The sequence below is a fragment of the Euleptes europaea genome, chromosome 12, assembly GCF_029931775.1.
Source record: "Euleptes europaea isolate rEulEur1 chromosome 12, rEulEur1.hap1, whole genome shotgun sequence".
In the NCBI taxonomy this organism is placed as follows: domain Eukaryota; kingdom Metazoa; phylum Chordata; class Lepidosauria; order Squamata; family Sphaerodactylidae; genus Euleptes; species Euleptes europaea.
This window is the reverse complement of record NC_079323.1, coordinates 25433834-25455031: the sequence shown is the minus strand read 5'-3', so window position 1 is coordinate 25455031 and position 21198 is coordinate 25433834. Positions and strand designations below refer to the sequence as shown.

The following is a 21198-nucleotide window of genomic DNA, read 5'->3' as shown; positions in this document are numbered from 1 at the left end:
TTAATCCACTACTGCCCACCAGCTTCACAACGTTATCATCAGATCCCAGAAGCCACAACTAAAAAAAAATTAGAACCATGAAAACAATACTCCAGACAAGGCAACTTTATATAGGTGTGGGGCAAGGGTCTGAGACCCTGGAGAGCCGCTGCTGGTCTGAATAGACGATACTGACTTTGATGGGCCAAGGGTCTGAATCAGTATAAGGCAGCTTCATGTGTTCAAGGGTCCCCAGTGTGGGAGCCCTGGGTGCTGTGGTGCTCATGGACACCTTTTCTGGTTCCCGCAAAGTATTTTTAGGAAGTGGGTGGGGCCAGGTAGGGCTTTTACCCACCCAGCAAGACTTCTGAATGACTATTAGAGATTTGATTGGCTGTGCAGATTTTTTTTTTAATGTTGCTTTGGCAGCAGCTGCCACCACAACACAGTGGTCTACACTATGTTAATGAAGTTAAGCTCTGGCATCATTTTGTGGCTGGTTCTGCCTCCTGTAGCAGCTATTTTGTGGCATCCAATTTGTTGCTGTGTCCACCATGCCATATCAGAACTCCAAATGCACAGGCTCAAAAAGGTTGCAGACCCTTGGTGTGGGTGAGCAGTATAAACAATTTTCATTTTCGAGCTGTCATAAGCCAATGCAAGTGGGGCAAAAGGCTGCCTAAAATCCTGAATACCACCCTTTTACCTCCCTCGAAGATTTACAGATCATCCCTAGGACCATATAATCCTGATTAAGAATCACTGTGCTCAAATAAACATATCTAGTTACCTTACCATCACATTGTTGTTGCATACCAATTTGTTGATGATAGATAAGCTAGATAAAAAATAGGTTGCTCAGACACAAAAGAAGATGCTGCTCCTTTACCTGTAAGAAATCAGTTGAAGAAGGCATTTCAGCTCTCTTATCTTTGCACGGCAAACTGTATTGCTGTGATTTTTCTCTAACAGCAAGTGTTAAAGCTATAACAGCTCTGCCCTGCATTTCAGAAGTCTCCCTAATAAGTCGATAAGAAAGCTAAGAAACAGTAAAGGGTTTTATTTAAAAATGTTATGCAGGGATATTTCTTTGGAAGGGTGGTATAAACTAAATGTGAGCACATGGTTTTAGAATGAGAGTACATTCTTTGTCTTTTAAATAAATAACTAATCAAAGCTATTTTTTAACATTCCTTTGTAATTTTTAATATAATTCAATAAATTTTACTTAGAAGTAAGAACATTTCTTTGTGGGAAACTTGCTTCCGGATTTACAATGCGTGATCAGATCTAAGACTATTTTACCTTCTCAAGGAAACAATAACACAGATACGTTTTATCCTCATTTCATAACATACAGCACCATCCTAAGCATGTCTACTCGGAAGTAAACAAGCTGTTTACAGCCATGTTGGAGCAAAAGCACAATTCATGTAAAACTTTTATTACACATAACAATAGGCAAGCTTTAGAATTCCCAGGAACTCTTCATCTCTCCAGACTCAGAAGTAATTCTTGCTGAGTTCAATGGAATGTATTGTTATAAGCTACGTGCTTCAGGACATTATCTCTTGAGTAATCACATTAAAACAAACCAGAATGATGCTAGCAATCTTGTTGCATCTTACTGTGAGCTGAATGTTTCTGCTGCAGCAGTTGGAGTATTATTGCCAATGCACAGGAAACTTCAACGCTTTCTGATAGCAAACAGGCACCCTGGCTGATCTATAAAACATTAACCTCTAGAGATAGAAGATAAATCTGCCTTGGCTAAGACATTCATATTGTTTGCTCCACCTTCTAGCTGCTCTCTAACTAAAGCTCTTTACAACTGATCGGAATGTACTTCTGCAGGAGAAAATCTGACTGTCTCGATAACAAACAGCCATTCATTCTCTGAGCTGTTTCATAGATAGCTGAAATATAGGGTTGCCAACTCCAGGTTGAAAAATTCCTGGAGATTTGGGGGTGGAGCCTGGGGAAGGCAGGGTGATAGACCTCTGTTGGGTTTAATGCCATACAGTCCACCCTCCAAAGCAGCCATTTTCTCCAGGGGAACTGATCTCTCTAGTCTGGAGAATAGTTGTAATTTTGGGAGTTCTCCAGACACCTGCAAGTGAAGTGATAGTTGTATCTAAAAGAACAGATGGTCTTACACATCTTGGACAGGCACTGTAAAAGCTGAAAAACCTGTGTGCCAAGTAAAATGAAGAAACATCTGACCAAGCCAGTTCTCTGGATAACCACCCTACTGGTTCAGTACTTGCTGGTGCACTCTTTGTTTTCATTTCTAAACTCTTTCACTGTGGGACCTACCTCAAGGAGACACAAAACCTTAATGTGTTTGTTGTAACTGCCCACGATAGTCATTTTCTGAGGCCCTTGCCTTCTCAGTTTAGGTGGGTGGTAACCTGAGAGAGGCTGTGGCACAAAACCTGTGGAACTCCCTCCTCTGGGACATTCGTCTGTCTCCTCTCCTTCCATCACTGTCTTCCACCTGCAGATGACTCTTTTTGTTTCATTTGGTGTTCCCTCATTGACTACTTCTTCTGCCCTATTTTTTATTTGCAGTTTTAACTGGTTTTATGATGTTCCACTTTTAATTGTTAGGTGCCTTGATTGACCCTGTTTGGGCCCAAAGGTAGGATATGAATAAATAAAATAACAATAATAAAACAAAAAAGTGAATGAAAATATAGCTTTTCAATCATTTGGCCTGATGCTTCTCTGATCCTGGCATTGTACCAAATGTTTGTTTTGTAAACAGAAATCATTTTTGAAATTCTAATAGAAAAAAAATAGAGAAAGACGTGAGCTCTGACTCATTAAAGCTGAAATAAACATTGTTAGTCTTTAAGGTGCCAGTGGACTACTGTTTTATTTTGCTAAAACAGACTAACACAGCTATCACTCTGTAGTTTAGAAACTGCCTGTATTAGAAACTGTAGAATCTTGCTCTAGGGAGATTCTAACGAAGCTTCTCTAATTTCAAAGCTATCTTTAATGCATGGTGTAGAGAATTCTTTAGTTGCATCTCACAATAAGTTACAGTATCTGTAGCAGCTGTAGCCTTATAACTGGACAGTGTTGTTCTGAAGAAAAACGGCATTAGTGCAGTATCGGTTATTAAATGTGTGTGTGCCATCAAGTCACAGCTGACTTTTGGCAACCCGGTAGGGTTTTCAAGGCAAGAGACATTCAGAGATGGTTTGCCATTGCCTGCCTCTGCACAGGCTGAGAGAGTTCTGAGAGAATAGTGATTGATCCAAGGTCACCCAGCAGCCTTCATGTGGAGGAATAGGGAATCGAACCCAGTTCTCCAGATTAGAGTCCGCCACTCTTAAACACATGCATTGCATTAAGCAAGCTCCCTATATGACATCCATCTGAGACAGGAAAGTATTGGAAATGCAAGACTCATGACTGGTATTAGCTGTGCTGTGCAATAGGTCCTGGTTCTCATTTATTGTTTGGGAGAACAAATTATTTCAGCATTCAAAATTTAAGAGTTCTAAATTAATGGTTCAGTTTTGGTTACATCGTTGTATGGGAGACTCTTTGAGCAAGTATGGAGTTTTATGTAATTCTGTTACTATTTTACTATTATCATGCCAGTAAAGGTGACTGAAACTGAACAAGACTCTTGAGAATTTCCATGTCTAATTACTGAAATAAAAAGGCCTACCTAAGGAAATAAATCTGGATTGTAATAATTATAGAGAAATGATAGAATATAAAGATGGGATATGGGTGTTGAAATCACGTGAAGAACTTCAGATTAAAGATTGGTTTATGTACTATAAATTAAGGGATGTTTTTAGTAAGGATAACAGGTTGGGTTTTAACCAAACCAAATCTAAATTTGAGATTATATTATCTAAGGGTAATAAAGGATTGATAGGAAGGATTTATAAAGCACTTATAGAAACAAATTTAGAACAGGAAAGGATTAAACCAGTGATGGTGAAATGGATGAGAGATTTAGGTTATAATATAGATTTGGAGATATGGGAAAACTTGTGGAAAAAGGAGTTTAAATTCACTATTACAAATGAAATAAGAGAAAATTTATATAAAATGTTTTATAGATGGTACATAACCCCATTACTACTAAGTAAAATGAAAAAAGATAAGGCTCTGTTGGAAATGCGGTATAGATACAGGTACATTCATGCACGCTTGGTGGTTTTGTAAAAAAATTAGGAGGTTTTGGCGATTAGTTTTGAATGAAACTAATAATTTGATTAAACTAAAAATTAAGAAAGATCCCGCCTTTTGCTTACTGGGTATTCCAAAAAAAGATTTAGATAAACGTGACAGAGTCATATGTCAATATAGTTTTGCAGCAGCAAGAATTACAATTGCTAAAAAATGGAAGCAAACAAATAAACCTTCAATTAAAGAGTGGAGAGAAAAACTATGGATGTATATGCGGATGGCCAAAATCACAGATTCTTTACATGGTAAAGATATGGATGAATTTAAATACACATGGTCAAAGGCCGCTGCATATTGGGATAAATTGGAAAAAACGGATTTTAAAAGTATAGTTAATGAATTATAGTTCAATGTGATTTTTAAATTAATGATTATAATAATAATAGAGTTTTATATATTGTCATAACACCTCGCCAGAAGTCCAGTGGTGAAGGGCACAGTGGTGGGGGGGTGGGCTTTTGGGTTTTAGGGCACTATAGGGTTTATAAAGAGAAAAGAATATTGTATTAGCAGTGAATCAGTGCTCTGTATATGTTTTTATGTATTTTGTTTTTTGTTCTTGTATTATGATTTTATTACTATTATAATTTTTTTCTTTTTTTGTTTGTATGTTTTATTATAAAAAGCAATTAAAAAAAGGAAATAAATGTTGCAATATAGCAAGTAAATTACATTGAACTAAGAAATATACCATATTGGGAGTAAGCGTGGATATAATCAAACCAACAGTGTTGAATGATGACATTTTCCTTTATAGAACATTAACAGTCAATAGTCATGTTTTATAGTTTAATGTGTTCAGGAGAAAAATCATAATGAATTGAAATAAGAATCGTTTGAAGATCTTTACAAGAAATAACCAAGAGACGTAAAACTCACTGCCAACACCAGTACTGCCCTGGAATGTAAACATTAAAACAACCATGTAATACCATGTAATAGAAAAATAATTTATTTCTTGTTTGTGCTTGATGCTAATGAGAAGCTGGAAAATATTCTTTCCCCAGACATTCAATTTCATGTCTTAAAAATTTAGTAGCTTTAATTGGCAAAAAACCATTTCTTGTATCTATCAGTCTTCTCTGACTGCCACCAGGAAATGTGGAATTTACATCACTAATACCTCAAGGGAGAAAAAAGCGTGATAATTTAATTATCTGCCTGCCATCATTCCTATTAATTTACATTTCATATTTACCCTGTTTCTTATATAAAAGTATGTGGCTTTAAATATTTCAAGATGTTCCAGAAAGGTTTTTATACTTCTGATATGAGAATAATTTTGAAAAGATAACAGGTGCAGCTCCTCTGTGAACTAAGTTTATTTGTTTGACTGATTCATGCGGTTCACAGCATACACAACATAGCATTAAAACTTAGAAAATAAAACTTATATACAAATGAATACAATAATACAGATTCTAATTAAAATTCAACTGGTCATCAGCTCTGGATCAAATCTCGACAGCCAGCCAGCTGATTCATTCTCTCGGTTAATTAAATGCTGCCCAACACAAGGCAGCCTAGCATGCCCTATGGAACCCTAATAGATCCCACAGGACACAAACCTCATTGGGGAGCTGGTTCCAGAGGGCAGGGGCAGCCACCAAGCAGGCTCTTTCCTTAGTGGATGACAAATGGACTATTCGTGGACCAGGTACCTGCAGTAGGCCTGGTAATGAACACTGAAGAGAGCGAAGGGGGTCATATCAGAAGAGGCGATCCCCCCAAAAAGTTGGCATATCTAGTTACACAGGAATCTCTCCATCAGTTGTAACCCAAAACGTTCTTTATAATCCTGTCTACAATACTTTCCCTTCATAACTTGGTATAAATATAGGTCTTCCTGGTGAGGACACACTTCTTGCATTTGACAAAGTGGGATTTGTCCACAAGAAAGTAAGAGTAAAAACTTGTTAGTCTCTGAGGTGCCACAAAATTAATTTTTTGCTGTAACAAACTAACAAAGCTACCTCATCCAGAACTGCCTACTAAAAGTGGTTTAAACACAATTTTTACTGCAGAAAAGGCTAAATTCAATATGCCAAATGCAGCTCGCAAGCCATATAAGATGCTTGATAATCCCAGTAGATGGGTTATTAAGACCCCAAAGGTCCACCAGCATAGCTAGTGAATTGCATTGGAATAATAACACACATGAACACATGAAGCTGCCTTATACTGAATCAGACCCTTGGTCCATCCAAGTCAGTATTGTCTGGCAGCGGCTCTCCAGGTCTTTCACATCACCTACTTGCCCATTCCCTTTTAACTGGAGATGCCAGGGATTGAACCTGGGACCTTTTGCATGCCAAGCGGAGGCTCTACCACTGAGCCACAGCCCCTGGAAGCCTGCTTTGGAAAGCGGCTTGCAAACCAAATTAGTTAAACAGAACAATTTATAACCTCTACCCAGTGTTAAAGAGAAGGGCAAAAGCTCAAGCTTATGGCTGTCCCGTCTTCTGGCAGGAGTCACATTAGGGTTGCCAGCCTCCAGGTAGTGGCTGGATTTCTCCTGGGATTACAGCTGATCTCCAGGCAACATAAATCAGTTCACCTGAAGAAAATAGCCGCTTTGGAAGGTGGACTCTATGGCATTATAACCCTTTGAAGTCCCTCCCCTCCCAAACCCCACCTTCCTCAGGCTCCACCCCCAAAATCTCCAGGTATTTCCCAACCCAGAGCTGGCAACTGACTCACACGCTATTAACCTCACAACAGACAATAAGTTAGCTTCCCCATTATTGCCTTTCCATGCCAGGAAAAGATTCTATGGCCGAACGCTTCCTTTTATTTAGCTATAAAGGCACAGGGTCTCTCCCAAAATCTATGTGTACACTTTTACAAACCTGCTTAGAAACCACCCTAAACATGTGGGAAAAGATTATAGTTACGTGCGGGAAGGCAGATGCACTCTTCTATATTATTGCTTCACATATCCCACGGACCACGTCCCTGAGCCACCTACTTTCACCCTCTCCCCAAGCCCTGATACTCCTTTTGCGGAATCACGCTTTTTTTCTTGGCGCCTCGTGAGGGCACGTTGGTCCACTGGAATTCTGGGAGTTGTAGTTTTGGTCGCCTCCGCCGCTCTCCATAGGACAATGGGCGTTGGCGCATGCGTAGCGTGGCAGGGGGCGCCATTTTGAAAAGGGGACGGCTGGGATTGTACTTCAGCCTGGGATCATGGATGTGTCGGCCTGATTGGAGGCCTCTTGGGCGGCGAGTGGCGTCTTTTCTCTGAGGTGGGTTTTGTTGCTTTGATTCGGGTAGGGGGGGCTGGAGAGGGCGGTGCTGCGTAAGGGTTTAGGGGAAGTTGACGGGTTTCACAGCTGAAAATTGTATTGTTGGGGGGGGGGGGTCTGAGAGATGCTGACAAGGCCCGATCAGCGCTTCGGGGTGTGTGTGTGTGTGTGTGTGTATTTCTTTATCCAAGTTAATCACCCCGTGGAGGGATGCGGTGGAGGGTTAACGTGGGTAACGGTCCGATCTCCCTGATGTTCCCTGGGATGATGGGGGGGGGGAGAGACGCAAAGTTGAGGGGAAAACACAACACCCCAGGCTGGGTGAATCAATCAATACAACGTGGGAAGAAGGTGGGGACTTTCATCACTGGTCTCCCCAAACCCCGCCTCCCAAGTTTGGCACGCAGCCGGCGGGAGCCCGATAGGAAAGGGCAAACTTAAAATAGTATGGTGACACACAGTGCAGTCCTAAACAGGATCCTACTCATTTATAAGACCGTTTATTTTAATGGATTTCGAAGGGAATAATTCTGCCTAGGATTTCAGGCTGTGACTTATTCTTACTCTCTGGAAAACTATTTTTGTTTGTTTGTTTGTTTACAGTGGGCAGCCGTGTTAGTCTGTCTGCTGTAGTAGAAAAGAGCAAGAGTCCAGCAGCACCTTAAAGACTAACAAAAATATTTCCTGGCAGGGTAGGAGCTTTCGTGAGTTACAGCTCACTTCTTCAGATACCAAGCAGAGGTATCTGAAGAAGTGAGCTGTGGTTCACGGAAGCTCATACCCTACCAGGAAATATTTTTGTTAGTCTTTAAGGTGCTGCTGGACTCTTGCTCTTTTCTACTACTGTTTTTGTTTGTTTTAAATAGAAGTGGTTGTTGTGGCAAGGCTGCGTGGCTGCTTCATGTCGTTAGAAACGGTTGTATAATCTGTTGTACTGTTCTGTTGGTTCCACAGTGCTTCAATCTGATTTTGACATCTGTGGGAAGTGGGTGGTCTGTTTAAAATGCAAGGGCAAAATTATGTGAAAACATTTCTCCCCTTGTAAAATGAAATATGTGTTTCGTAATAGCTGCTGGGATAATAGTAACTTACATTTCTTATCAGTAATATTAGTTTTAGGGAGAGGGGAATCTCAAAGCAGAAGATGGAGAGTGCCAGTTCAGCTACATTCTGACTAGCAGTGTACTGGCCCATAGTAGCAGCCCCCTGATATCTGACTAATGTTAATCATAAAATTATTAGCAGGTAGATTCTGGGAAAGAATTTTGTTCTGTAAGTATAACCATGTTTTGTTACTTTCAGATGCTTCATGCCGAGGGTAAGCCAAGATGTCTTAAAAGTCAGGATGCATCAGCAGTTGAGCCATGTTCTAAAAAAATGAAATCAACAGAAGAGACTTATGGCAAATCCTATGAGGGATTGCAAAGCTTCTATGAAGAGATACACGTTAAAAAAACCCACAGTGGGTTTATACCTCTGTCCCTCTCTGATGACAAGGATGGAGCAAATGAAACTGCAGGACACCTGGTCCCATCTAAAGAGGTGTTCCTTGGTATAAAGCCAGTGAAGTGTGGGCCTTCAGATTCAATACATAATGCTAAAGTTACAGGAAATAAATACACTTTCTCTAGTAAAAATGCTGCAGTGGTTAATAATAGAAAAAATAATAAATCATTGGAACAATATAAGAATGAAGGAGGTACTGAACTGTATAGCACAAGCAAAGCGTTCATTGGACCCATTTATAAAGGTGAAGCTGTTCAGCAACACAAGGAAAAGAAAAACTATACCAGCAGAAACCATCAAAAAGTGCCCAAAGCAATGCTTGGTGGTAGTTCTAAGAACGACATGGCATCAAAATGGAGTCTACCCTGTGATATACCAAAAATAGAAGACGAATTGTTCCAATTCTATAATGAAATTCATCAGCTTGAAAGTGATGAAAATGTCTTGGATGATGCTGAAAAAGACTCTCATAAACAGCCTATGGAAAGTAACAAATGGAATCGAACAGAGTGTGTCATTTCTCAAGACTTTTCCTACAGCAAAACGACATCCAATTGTGGTGGTGATCTGTCTTTCTATAGTGAGCTTAGGGATCACAGGCTATGCAGTGAACAGAATCCCTACAATGGGCAAATGGGTCATAGAACTGGCAATGGACAGTCTTTTGATAATGAAAGAAATGCATGGGAACCAAGGGATCACAGGCTATGCAGTGAACAGAATCCCTACAATGGGCAAATGGGTCAAAGAACTGGCAATGGGCAGTCTTTTGATAATGAAAGAAATGCATGGGAATCCAGGGATCACAGAATATGCAGTGAACATAATCCCTACAATGGGCAAATGGGTCATAGACCTGGCGATGGGCAGTCTTTCGGTAATGAAAGAAATGCATGGGAATCCAGGGATCACAGAATATGCAGTGAACAGAATCCCTACAATGGGCAAATGGGTCATAGAACTGGCAATGGACAGTCTTTTGATAATGAAAGAAATGCATGGGAAGCTGTAAAGCTATGTAATAAACAAGCAGGTTCTAGATTCTGGAATGATTCTGTACCTCAGTTTAAGCCTGGCTGGCAACAGACACATCCATTTATAATACCTTATGGCCCTCTGCCTCCCCAGTTCATCCCTAATTTTAATTTTCAGGAGCCTGTTTCATCATCACATCATTCAAATAATTTTTGTTCTTCAAATGTGGGTCCATTTAAAAACACCCACATTAACATGAGCTGTTCACCATCTGGTAAAAATAGTGACAGTACTAGTTATTCCGGTACTCCAAGCATACAGGCCATTCAGAATGTCCGTGAAGGATATATAGGTAATGGTTTCTGTGAAACCACAACGTGTTGGAAAGATACTCAACAAACTGAAGGATCAAATAATGTTTCTCAACAGTTCCTGGAAGGCAACTTACATGAGTCACAAAAGCTACTCCTGCTCTTGAGAGGCCTTCCAGGCTCAGGGAAAACTACATTGTCTCAGTAAGTAAATGCTGACCAGATAATCCATATGAATATTCCCTGTTGTATGCTGTGTTGTACGGAATTACACGTACAAATACTGTTTGTTTTTATTAAGAGCCATGTGAGGGTTTTTTTTTTAACTGTGAGGCAGTACTTGCTGTTAACATGTTGACAACTACTAGAAATTCTAGAACGACATGTTTCTTTTTCAGCCGTAAAGTTGTTGAATGTAGGTTTGTTTGCATATTTAAAATGTGGTTTGCAACAATCCTAACAATTCCATCAGTTGACCAAATGCATCTTAAAGGGTGCTGATCTAGTAACTTCTATTATAATTAGAGGGTTGTAGGAATGGGACTTTCAAGCCCTAGATTCAAAGTTCAGCTCAGCTAGAAGATCTCTGGTGTTACACCAAGATAACTAAAATTAATTCTGTAAAGATTGTTTGTTTGCTTGTTTATGTAATACTTCTCTTACACATGTTTTTGTTTAAAAAGGGGGGAAACTCAGAGAAATTGTGTATGACAAAACTTAGTGAAAAGCATGGGGCTTGCAGATGAGCATGCATTTTTTTGTGTTGTGTTTATATGAATCTGCATGCCAGCTCTGGTGAGCTCAACAGTTCCTGTTTGTAGTGTTCTTATTACAGGTAGGTTATCTTACCTGTTTGACAGCTTTCTCCATCATTGCCTCACCTTGTGGGATGAGCTTCCAGAAGTGGTGAGGAATGCTCGATTCCTCTTAGGCTTAAGGAAGACATGTACGTCAGTAGTGTTTGAGAGAGGAATGTTACTGAGGAGAATTATTGTATTTTTGCAGGCAGTTTTATCTGTCTTTTGGCTATTTTGACATGGGGATTTCCCCTGGAAGGACAGCAGGAAGTTTCCACTGTAAAGGAGACCCAATGACATTGTCCCTAATAAGACATGATTTGTTTGTATCCTTTTTCCCTCCTTTACTCTGGAGAAAATATAAATTTCATATTCTCCAAAGGAGAGGTGTAGTGGTTAAGAACAGTGGACTCTAATCTGGAGAACTGGGTTTGATTCCCCACTTCTCCACATGAAGCCAATTTGGGCTACTCACAGCTCTCTCAGAGCTCTATCAACCCCACCTACCTCACAGGTGTCTGTTGCGGGGAGAAGAAGGGAAGGCGATTGTGAGTCAATTTGATTCTTCTTTAAAAGGTAGAGAAAATCGGCAGATAAAAACCAACTTTTCTTCAAAGTAGAGGAGAATCTGGGAGGTGGCTTTGGGTGGAATGAGCATCAAGATACTCCCCAGTAGCCACCACGGAGAGTGGGCGCAGAGCTAAGTTCCACTGCCCTCCTCCTTTTCAGACCTTTTTATTTCTTTATCAAGCAGCATGGCTAGGAAAGGGGGACCCTTTCAAGAGGGGGTTGCAGGCTGAGCGGGGAGCCTGTGCAATATGCATATGTGACAGGAAGGTGGTGGGAGGGAACAGCAGCAGAAGAAATGGCATATGGATTGCATTCCCACCAGTTCCATGGCAAGGGCGCTCTTGCGTTCTTGTCTGGAAGCAGCCGTTGTATATTGATGGTGCAGTTTAATTGATTGCTGGTTTGCGGTGCAGATTTAGTTTTTGTGGTTTATTGTAAGTGGTCTTGAACTACTAGAAGGGCAGGACAGAAGAAGAAGAGTTGGTTTTTATATGCCGACTTTCTCTACCGCTTAAGGAAGAATCAAACTGGTTTACACCTTCCCTTCCTCACAACAGACACCCTGTGAGGTAGGTGGGGCTGAGAGAGCGTGATTAGCCCAAGGTCACCCAGCTGGCTTCATGAGGAGGAGTGGGGAATCAAACCCGGTTCTCCAGATCAGAGTACACTGCTCTTAACCACTACATCACTCTGGCTCTCAAAAATGTTTTGAATAAAACAGATGTTTCGTCTTTCCTCCAAATAGCACAGGGAATACATGGGTTCCATTTTTTCCCCTTACAACAGCCCTATAAAGTAAGTTAAGCTGACAAAGCAGTGAGTTTCATGGCTCATCTGAACAAACTCTGGTCCGAGTCCAGCTTCTATGTTAGATTGACATAGAAGCTGGACTCGGTCTTTGTTTGCTGCATGTAAACTCAGTTTATGAATTGGCCAGCAAGCATGATATAATGGTTAAGAGCTGCGGACTCTAATCTGGTGAACCCGGTTTGTTTCCCCACTGTGGCGGGAGTCTGTGACCCCCCCCCCTCTTCCTAGTCCGTTGTGTTTGGTCCTTCCTGCCTGCTTCACTTACCAAAAAGCAACCCAGAAAGATTTGGCTAGAAAAAGGACTTTTCATACAGAGAAGCATTCTTCCACAGTCGTTCTCAAACAGCATTCAAGCAATATAAGTAGTAAACAGTTTTATTGAACTTACAGAAAGAATATGAAGCAAAGGAGAAAGCAATATTTAGTTGAACATATACATACATTGACAGACATACAGAAACAAAGGCCTTTGGATCACTTCCAAAGAGAGAGACAGAGATGGCAACCATTCAAAGGGTCTGTAGTCTCTCAGTGGAAGGACAAAGAACTGGGGTTTGGGGTTGTTCCTTTATAGAGAGGAGAGGGGGTCCCATATGACCCCTCCCTGTCACATTCTTAGGAAATGAGTTTTCTGCAAATCATGACTTAATTGTTTAGAAATATCTTGTTCCATAATAATTCTTTCAATGTCAGTTTTGCTATCTGATTGTTCTTTGTCCATCAGTCAGTGTTCCCAAAACAATCTCCTCCTAGAGTGGGCAGACAATTTGCCACCTGCTGGAACGGCCTTGATTTGGAGCGCAATGTGCTTTGGGTGACTAGCTCCTGTGCCCTTTAGGGTCAAAAGCCTAATTGGAGCTGATGTCAGCTAAAGGTCTTGTGTGACTATAGGTGATAATATTAAGGTGTGCATGTGGTCATTTTTAACCCAAACTTATTTAATATAAATTAATAATATATTTAATATGAACTAATGTTCAATACTGAAAATTCTTGCGACACCTACTACTCCACATGAAGCCTGCTGGGTGACCTTGGGTCAATCACAGTTCTCAGAACTCTCCCAGCCCCACCTACCTCACAAGGTGCCTATTGTGAGGGGCGAAGGCAGTTGTAAGTTGCTTTGAGACTCCTTATGGTAGAGAAAAGCAGGGTATAAAAACCCCAACTCTTCTTCTAGGAGGGATACGATGTAGATTGTATACATTGTCACTGGACCGTAACCAAGTAAAGCCTAAACCTAGTTCACATATAGTATATGGTTACTTATATGTTTTGAAGTACTCAGCTTTACAGTTCATTTTCCTGCAGAGCATTTTCTCGATGTCTGGTGTGTCCATTTTTCTTTGTACTTGGGAACAAACTGAACGCTGAACTGTGGTATGTGATTATGGATTCCACAAGAACCGTACTGTTATATATCAGTAACTATGCCTAATTGTTTTTGCTGTTGGACAGCTATTTCTTTATTTACTGGTAATATTCAGTGTCATATTTGGAGGGGGGGAATAACAGAATTAATAATTATAGTGACCGTGTTTTTTCCTATGTACTATGATGATTGAGATGCAGTGTGGTGTAGTGGTCAGAGTGTCAGACTAGGATCTTAGAGAACGAGGTTCGAATCCCCACTCTGCTATGAAAGCTTGCTGGGTGACCTTGGGCCAGTCACACACTCTTAGCCTAACCTACTTCACAGGGTTGTTGTTGTGAGGATAATTTAGAGGAGAGGGGAGTTATGTAAGCCACCTTGGGTCCCCTTTGGTGAGAAAGGTGGGGTATAAATGAAGTAGATAATAAGTATGGAAGTAACTTACATCTTTGGCAGAGGATGTGCGTGTCCTCTTACTACTTAAAAAAAAAGAATTTGTGAAACATGCAAGAACATTCCAATATAGTGTATTGGCTTGGGTCCCACCTAGAATTTATGCAGACTTGGGGGGAAAGTTTTTTTGCCTATCCCCCCCCCCCACTAAGCTGCTGAAAACACTCCCTAAAATACTTTATTTTGGATGGGGACACTCATGAATATCTTGGGGGGAATTGCTGAAAATTGCCTTTCCTCCCTTTTATGCCTGCAGAAATTCTAGGTTAAATCCAAGCCATTGCTTCTGTTATAATGCCAGTTATAGGGCTAGAGAATTAAAAAAACAAAAAAGCAAGAAGGACTATTAGAATGTTAGGTTAGGAAACAAAAGGTTGGTTTGATTCCCTCCTCACTTACAGATGTAACAGAGTTCAGCTATCATAGAATTTGAGCTGTGAATATTCATACACAGTTTACCAGAACGGAAAAGTGATCTAGTGAATAGCAGGCTTCTATAACATTAATCAGTAGATACATTGGGTATAATGTGCCTAATTTTTAGGGTTGCATTAAAACTATTAATGCTGTAACTATGTATTGTTCTAGACAGTTGTTCTAAGGAGAGCAGATTTCTTCCAAAATGCTAACCAGTATAGATGACTCCTTGGCTTCTACAGCAAAAATAGGAATTTAGGGCAGGGGTCGGCAAACTGCGGCTCGCGAGCTGCATGTGGCTCGCGAACTGCATTCGGCTCTTTGGCTCATTGAGTGCGGTTCTCCGAACTTGGTTCGGAGCCCCTGCTCTCGCGCCGGCAGCCAGGCTACGGGGCCGGCGCACCTGAGAGAGAGAGAGCGTGCAGGCGAGCGGGCGCGCTGTCTTCCCCCCCCCCCCGCCTTGGAGAATGGCCGGGTCCCCCTTTCCCTTGCCCTCAATGGTTGGGAGGCTAAAGCGATTGCTGGATGGGCAGCTCAGCGGTTCCTGGCCCGCCCTGCCCGCCTATCAGCTGTTGGTCGGGGCGGGCTTCCTTTGGCAGTGCGTCCCCGGCAGTGGCACTGGGCCGCGGCGCCCCGTCTTCTGCGGTGCCGATTCCTTTCCCCCGACGTCTTCTGGGCCTGCGGGTCCCTGTAGGGAAGAGGCACACTTTGGAGCCAGCAGGGGCTTGTCTGGTAAGTGGAGGGTGGCGGGAAAGCCCCGGGGCGCAGGGTGGGCCCCCCGACCCGGGACACACGTAATGGTACAACTCGGGGTCGATTGCTGAAGCTGGAGCGTGGGAGATTCAAAACTGATAAAAGGAAGTATTTCTTCACACAACGCGTGGTTAAATGGTGGGACTCCCTGCCCCAGGAGGTGGTGATGGCTGCCAACTTGGAGGGCTTTAAGAGGGGAGTGGACCTGTTCATGGAGGAGAGGGCTATCCATGGCTACTAATCAAAATGGATACTAGTCATGATGCATGTGTATTCTCTCCATGGTCAGAGGAGCAGGCCTATTATATCAGGTGCTATGGAACGCAGGCTGGACAATGATGCTGCACTAGTCTTGCTGGTGGGCTTCATGAAGGCACCTGGTTGGCCACTGTGGGAACAGACTGCTGGACTTGAAGGGCCTTAGTCTGATCCAGCACGGCCTTTCTTATGTTCTCATGTGTTTACTGCGTCTGTGAATCTAGAGAAAAGTTTGCTCACATTGTTCACTTTAAGTGTTTGTCAGTCATTGTCATGATTTAATTTTATGGATACCTTACTTACTTTTTTCCCTCCTCAGAGGCCATGTCTACCCACTGGCTTTCTTGGCGGTAGACCTGGACTCCGAGGAGGGGAAAAAGTCCCCCTTCAGAGGCCAGGTCTACCAATTGGCTTCTATGGGCCTCCGGAGGCCAGGTCTACTGCCAAGAAAGCCAATGGGTAGACCTGGCCTCCCAATGGGACTCAGTCGGAGGCCCGGTCTACCAATAGGCTTTTATGGCGGTAGATCAGGCCTCCAGACGAGGACTCTGGACGGGGAGGGGGAAATGGTAGGGACTTACAATTTAATTTTTATCAATAAATAAGATCACTATTAAGTATGATATCAAGTTTTATTCACTGTACCTATAGTTTAATTAAGACTTAAAACTTTAATTAAAGTTTATTAAGTTACCTACCTATATAGTTTAAGTTTAAGAAATTTGGCTCTCAAAAGAAATCTCAATCGTTGTACTGTTGATGTTTGGCTCTTTTGACTAATGAGTTTGCCGACCCCTGATTTAGGGCAATAGTCTTCCTGGGTGCTTTCTATTGATTTCCACCTTTTCTGTGATGTCCTGGATAGTATTTTATATGGTAGAATTAGAAGGAAAAGTCCAGGAGATGAGCAGTAGTGTTTGAAAAATAGCACAAATGAAGTAGCTGATGTAGAGGTGAGAAGGTTAATCACTGCCCATCTATCCTAACACCATTCCTGCATGAAACAGCTATACTTCAGGGAAAGGACAGAATAAACATGTAGTGAGGAAGATGTTAGATTTAGGCAGGAGGGCAGTAAAAGTAAATATTTAAAAACAAATAAGTTAACATTTTAATTTAAGTATATTTTTCAGCATTCTAAAAATAAAACTTGGTGATTTTGTAATCTTGCTTTTTTTCTCCCACAGTATTCTGCTTGGTGAGAGTCATGATGGCATTGTGTTCAGCACTGATGATTACTTTTCTCAGCAAGATGGATGTTGGTCATATAATATTGGTCAGCTTGGTGCTGCTCATGACTGGAACCAGAAGAGAGGTGTGAATGTATTATTAGATTGGCATCCTGTATATTCATGTTAGGATGAAAAAAATACACTTAAAGCATGATTAAATTATGGAAGTTTATGGCAGAAGGTCCATCTGAATGCACAAAGGTTCAGTTGGTTAATTTATTTATTTTTAGAGAGAGCGGCAGTTTTTTGCCATACACGGCAGTCCTGAGCAGAATTGTATTTTCTTAAGTCTACTGACTTCAGTGGGTTTAAGCTTATACTTCAATTTTTCTAGGATTAGAAAACGATGCGTAGCCATGCTAGTCTGTAGCAGTAGAAAAGAGCAGAAGTCCAGTAGCACCTAAAAATTAACAAAATTTCTGTCAGGGTATAGAGCTTCTGTGTCACAACTCATTTCTTTCACCCAGAGCCTCCTCCCAGTTTCGCTTGTACTTTGGAGAATATGAGATTTATAATTTCTCCAGTGTAAAGGAGAAAAAACGGTACACCAAGTCTGTGGCCATCAAATACAATATGAGAAAGGGCTACTGTGCCTCCAGCAGTTATGTAAAAGGAAAGCATTTCATATTACAGTGTAGAGAAATATTGAAGACCACAGCTGATATATGTATCCTTCTAATTTTGTTTGGGGTATTTATACCCTGCCTTTATAATACAGTGAAGTACTTTTGGGCAGTTGCGTCACACACGCAAAAGAGTTCAAATAAAAACCAGACAAGATTAAAAAGTTGATTACAGTAGCAAGGGCAGTATCATAAAACACCATATCAACATAAAACACCAAAAGCCCTCCAGAATAAGGCACTGAAAGGCTATGAGTGAAGGTGCCAGGTAAATATATAGGATATGGAGTTCATAAACTTTGGCAGAGGTGAAATTAATGGGTACCTGGGACAAGAGTTTCTTAGTTATTGTGCCCGTGTGGCATATACTGCAGGGTGTCAGCAGCTGATCATGGGTGGATTCGTATTGGTAGAGGTGGTCCTTTGGGTTCCCAGCTAGAAACTAAGACAAGTTAGCTGTATGATAGCTGCTTCCTTATTTCCAAAGATTTTCATTTATCTAATGTCATTACATTTTAATTATTATATGTATTATTTGTACCATTGGGTTTTTACTATTTATTTCAGCAAAGCAAGCAATGGATCAAGGAAGATCTCCAATTATAATAGACAACACAAATACGCAAGCATGGGAAATGAAGCCTTATGTGGAAGCGGTAAATAAAACAGCATATTTCTTCTGGAGGTTCCCTTTCTTTTATAATGGACAAACCAATTTAGTCTGCAAATAAATAAACTTTTATGGTGTTAAGAAATTCAGTTCTATTCAGTTTCACTTATCATAACCTTGACACAGGTGTCAGGAAATACCAGGCCTTTATATGAAATAAAGAACTTGGGATTTGATCCCCTGAATTTTATCAGGAAGGCAGACTGTGTCTTAGTGGTAGAGCACACGCTTTGCTTGCTGAAGGTCCCAGATTCCATCACTCCCATCTCTGAAGGATGACAGGTAACCAATGTTAGGAAAGACCTTTCTTTGCCTGAGATCCTGGAGAATTGCTGTCAGAGCAGGTAATACTGAGCTAGGTGCTTTACTTGGCTGACTTGGTATAAGGCATCTTGATGTGTCTTGATTTAGTTTCTGATATTTTCCTCTGAAATCACATTACAACACTTGGGTTAGAAAGAGACAATGAGTGATGTACTTCTTTTTCTTTGTTTGATCGCTTAGGCTCTAGAAAAAGGCTATAGAGTGGAATTCCATGAACCAGACACATGGTGGAAGTTTGACCCTGAAGAATTAGAAAAGTGAGGCCTCTGTTTTATTTTCTCGTTTGACGAATGTGTGAAACTCTCTTTAGAATCCAGTATTGTACTAACAAGCACAGTGTTTGTAGTTTTTCCTGTACCCCCACTTTCCACCCTAATTTTCCAATATTAGGCCTGTCTCTCAAAATCTGGAATCTCAAGCTGTCCTTTTGATAACAGCAGTATCCCCTATGTTACTGCTAACCAGGCATGCTGGTTGGGATGGGGGAGCCCCTGCCCTGAGCTCCCTGTTGCTGCTCCAAGCAGCGATGGGGGGGGGGGGGAATTAAAACTGACTGGCATTGTGAGCATGATGACATCACTTCCGTGGAAAACCCCTGCAAATGATGGCGGTAACTCCTAGAGCTACCACTGTCACTTTGGGGTTTTTCCCAGAAGTGACATCATCATGCTCACGATGCATCCCCCACCATGTCCTTGCCCCTAACCCTCCCACCAGTTTGCCAGGTTTAGCCTGACACTCCTACTGCTAACAAAGGTCATATTTTACTTTTCTGTTCACTTTCATTTCCTTGTTTGTATCTTCTATTCGTCTTCTAGGTCCTTTGGGGGCCAGCCCAACCCCATGAGGCCTCTTCCCAAAGCTTAGTAGTAGAAATTGCTTTGACAAATCATTTTTAAAAAAAAAAAAACATTTTGAGGTTACTGGTCGCTGACTATATTTGCTTCATTAAGAATATAGCAAGTAGAAGTTTTTTCCTTGTTTCCCTTGAAGTGCCAGGTTACCTCTGGATGGTTCAAAGGTAGTCAGACTTGGAAAAGTATTAAATCTATTACCAGGCCTTCAGTATTCAGTATACATTGTTTTCGTATGCACATAACTAACATACGGTACACGGAGATGAGTAATTTCTTCTAAAAGTTTTTAATGAAAAATAACCAAGCAAAATTGCAAGTTTGAGTGGAGGAACGGCTTGTAGTTGAGGTGGGGTAGCACTGTTCCATCCTTTCTGTTCCAATTTGTGCTCCTTTCCCTAGTTGCCTTTCCACCCATGGGGGCGGGGCGGGGGAAGTCACTGGTTCTGAGCTTGAGTCTGACAAGAGTCTTGGAAGGGGGCAAACTGAAAATATCCTAGGGTGAGTTTTAACTTAATTTCTTCAACTTAAGGCTTTAACTTAATTTCTTGTGTGTGTTTTTTGTTGTTGTTGTAGGAGGAACAAGCATGGGGTCAGTCGTGAGAAGATTATTCAAATGCTGGAAAGATATGAATATCAAATCTCTATACCCATTGTCCTGAATTCGGTGCTGCCTTTCCATAAAACTTCACAAAGGCCACCTCCAGAAAGAAGACAGAGGTGGGGAGGGAGTTCAGACTCTCGGAATACTTTCAGTGTATCAAATAGCCAATAAGTCAGGGTTCATTGAACTTAGCCCGATTTGTTTGCTTTTCGGGGGGAAATGTAAACAGCTGCAATCCAACAGAGTTCAGTGCACTTGCACCTGTGGAAATTAATGGATTTAAGCCTGTTTCACTCTGTGTGGGATTATCAAACTATTCAGCCACTTTCTTTTGAGGCTGAGGTAATTTTACTGTAGACTATTACCTCTTGGAGACTGTTTATAAGATAATGTAAATAAATGTTTAATTTTAAAACTGAATGTTAAATATTTTAAAAATCTATATTTGTACTAACCTTGGTTTTTAAGAAACCCTGTGATTATGCGGATATACCATGTGGTTTATAATTGGATTTTAACAAGAGTGTTCTTGCTTACGGAGAACCTGCTGAGCAGTTTCCTTGAGGATTCTAACTAGAATATAAAGATTTTTCATAAGCAGAGGTATCCAGAAGAATAACTTTTTACATTGGTGTTACATTTGAACCATTGCCTTTCACTGATTTCAGTAGTGGTCCCAGTTGTTTTTTATGCCAGTTATTTCAACTTGTAGCTAAACTTGTCATTAAAAAAAATTAAGGCTAAGTTTGTATAAACAGTGGCTATGAAGTTGTCGTCAAGCCCGTACAGTTAAAATTTGTGGTTTGAACATGTCAGCAGACAGCATGCAGTCTTACCTGGAATCCTAATAAGTTCCTTTGTCTGAAACTTTTTTTTTCCAAACAAATTTATATTCTGAGTTTTTCATACTGTGCTGTATGGAAAACTGGTGGTCGTCTTTTTGTTGTTGTTGTGTAGTTTCATAAAAGAAGCAATAAATCTTACCTGCAGACGTCGATAAGTTACTTTAAAGCCACATTGCATTATTTCAGAATTGTGATGCAGACAAGAATCAGGTTGCTGAGGCTGAACTAGTAAAGGGTTTAATTAATGTGTCAATTCTGCTTTATTTTTGTACATTGTAAATGTTTATCAGTTGCTTGCCTCTTTTCGTATTAGCTGATGTAGTCTATTGTAGGGCTGCTGTTTCAGCAATTCAGGGTCGGTGTATGCAGTAGATGGCTTGGA

General features: G+C 41.0%; 1 protein-coding gene across 1 annotated transcript; it reads left to right on the top strand.

Annotated features, from left to right (window-relative positions):
- The first annotated feature begins 16859 nt into the window (after positions 1-16859).
- On the top strand, positions 16860-20179 carry LOC130485340 (NEDD4-binding protein 2-like 2). The gene is made up of 4 exons (XM_056858512.1): positions 16860-16926; positions 18087-18175; positions 18694-18770; positions 19944-20179. Exons 1-4 carry the CDS (start codon positions 16872-16874, stop codon positions 20140-20142), a joined length of 420 nt encoding a protein of 139 aa, XP_056714490.1. The 5' UTR covers positions 16860-16871; the 3' UTR covers positions 20143-20179.
- Positions 20180-21198: the final 1019 nt, after the last annotated feature.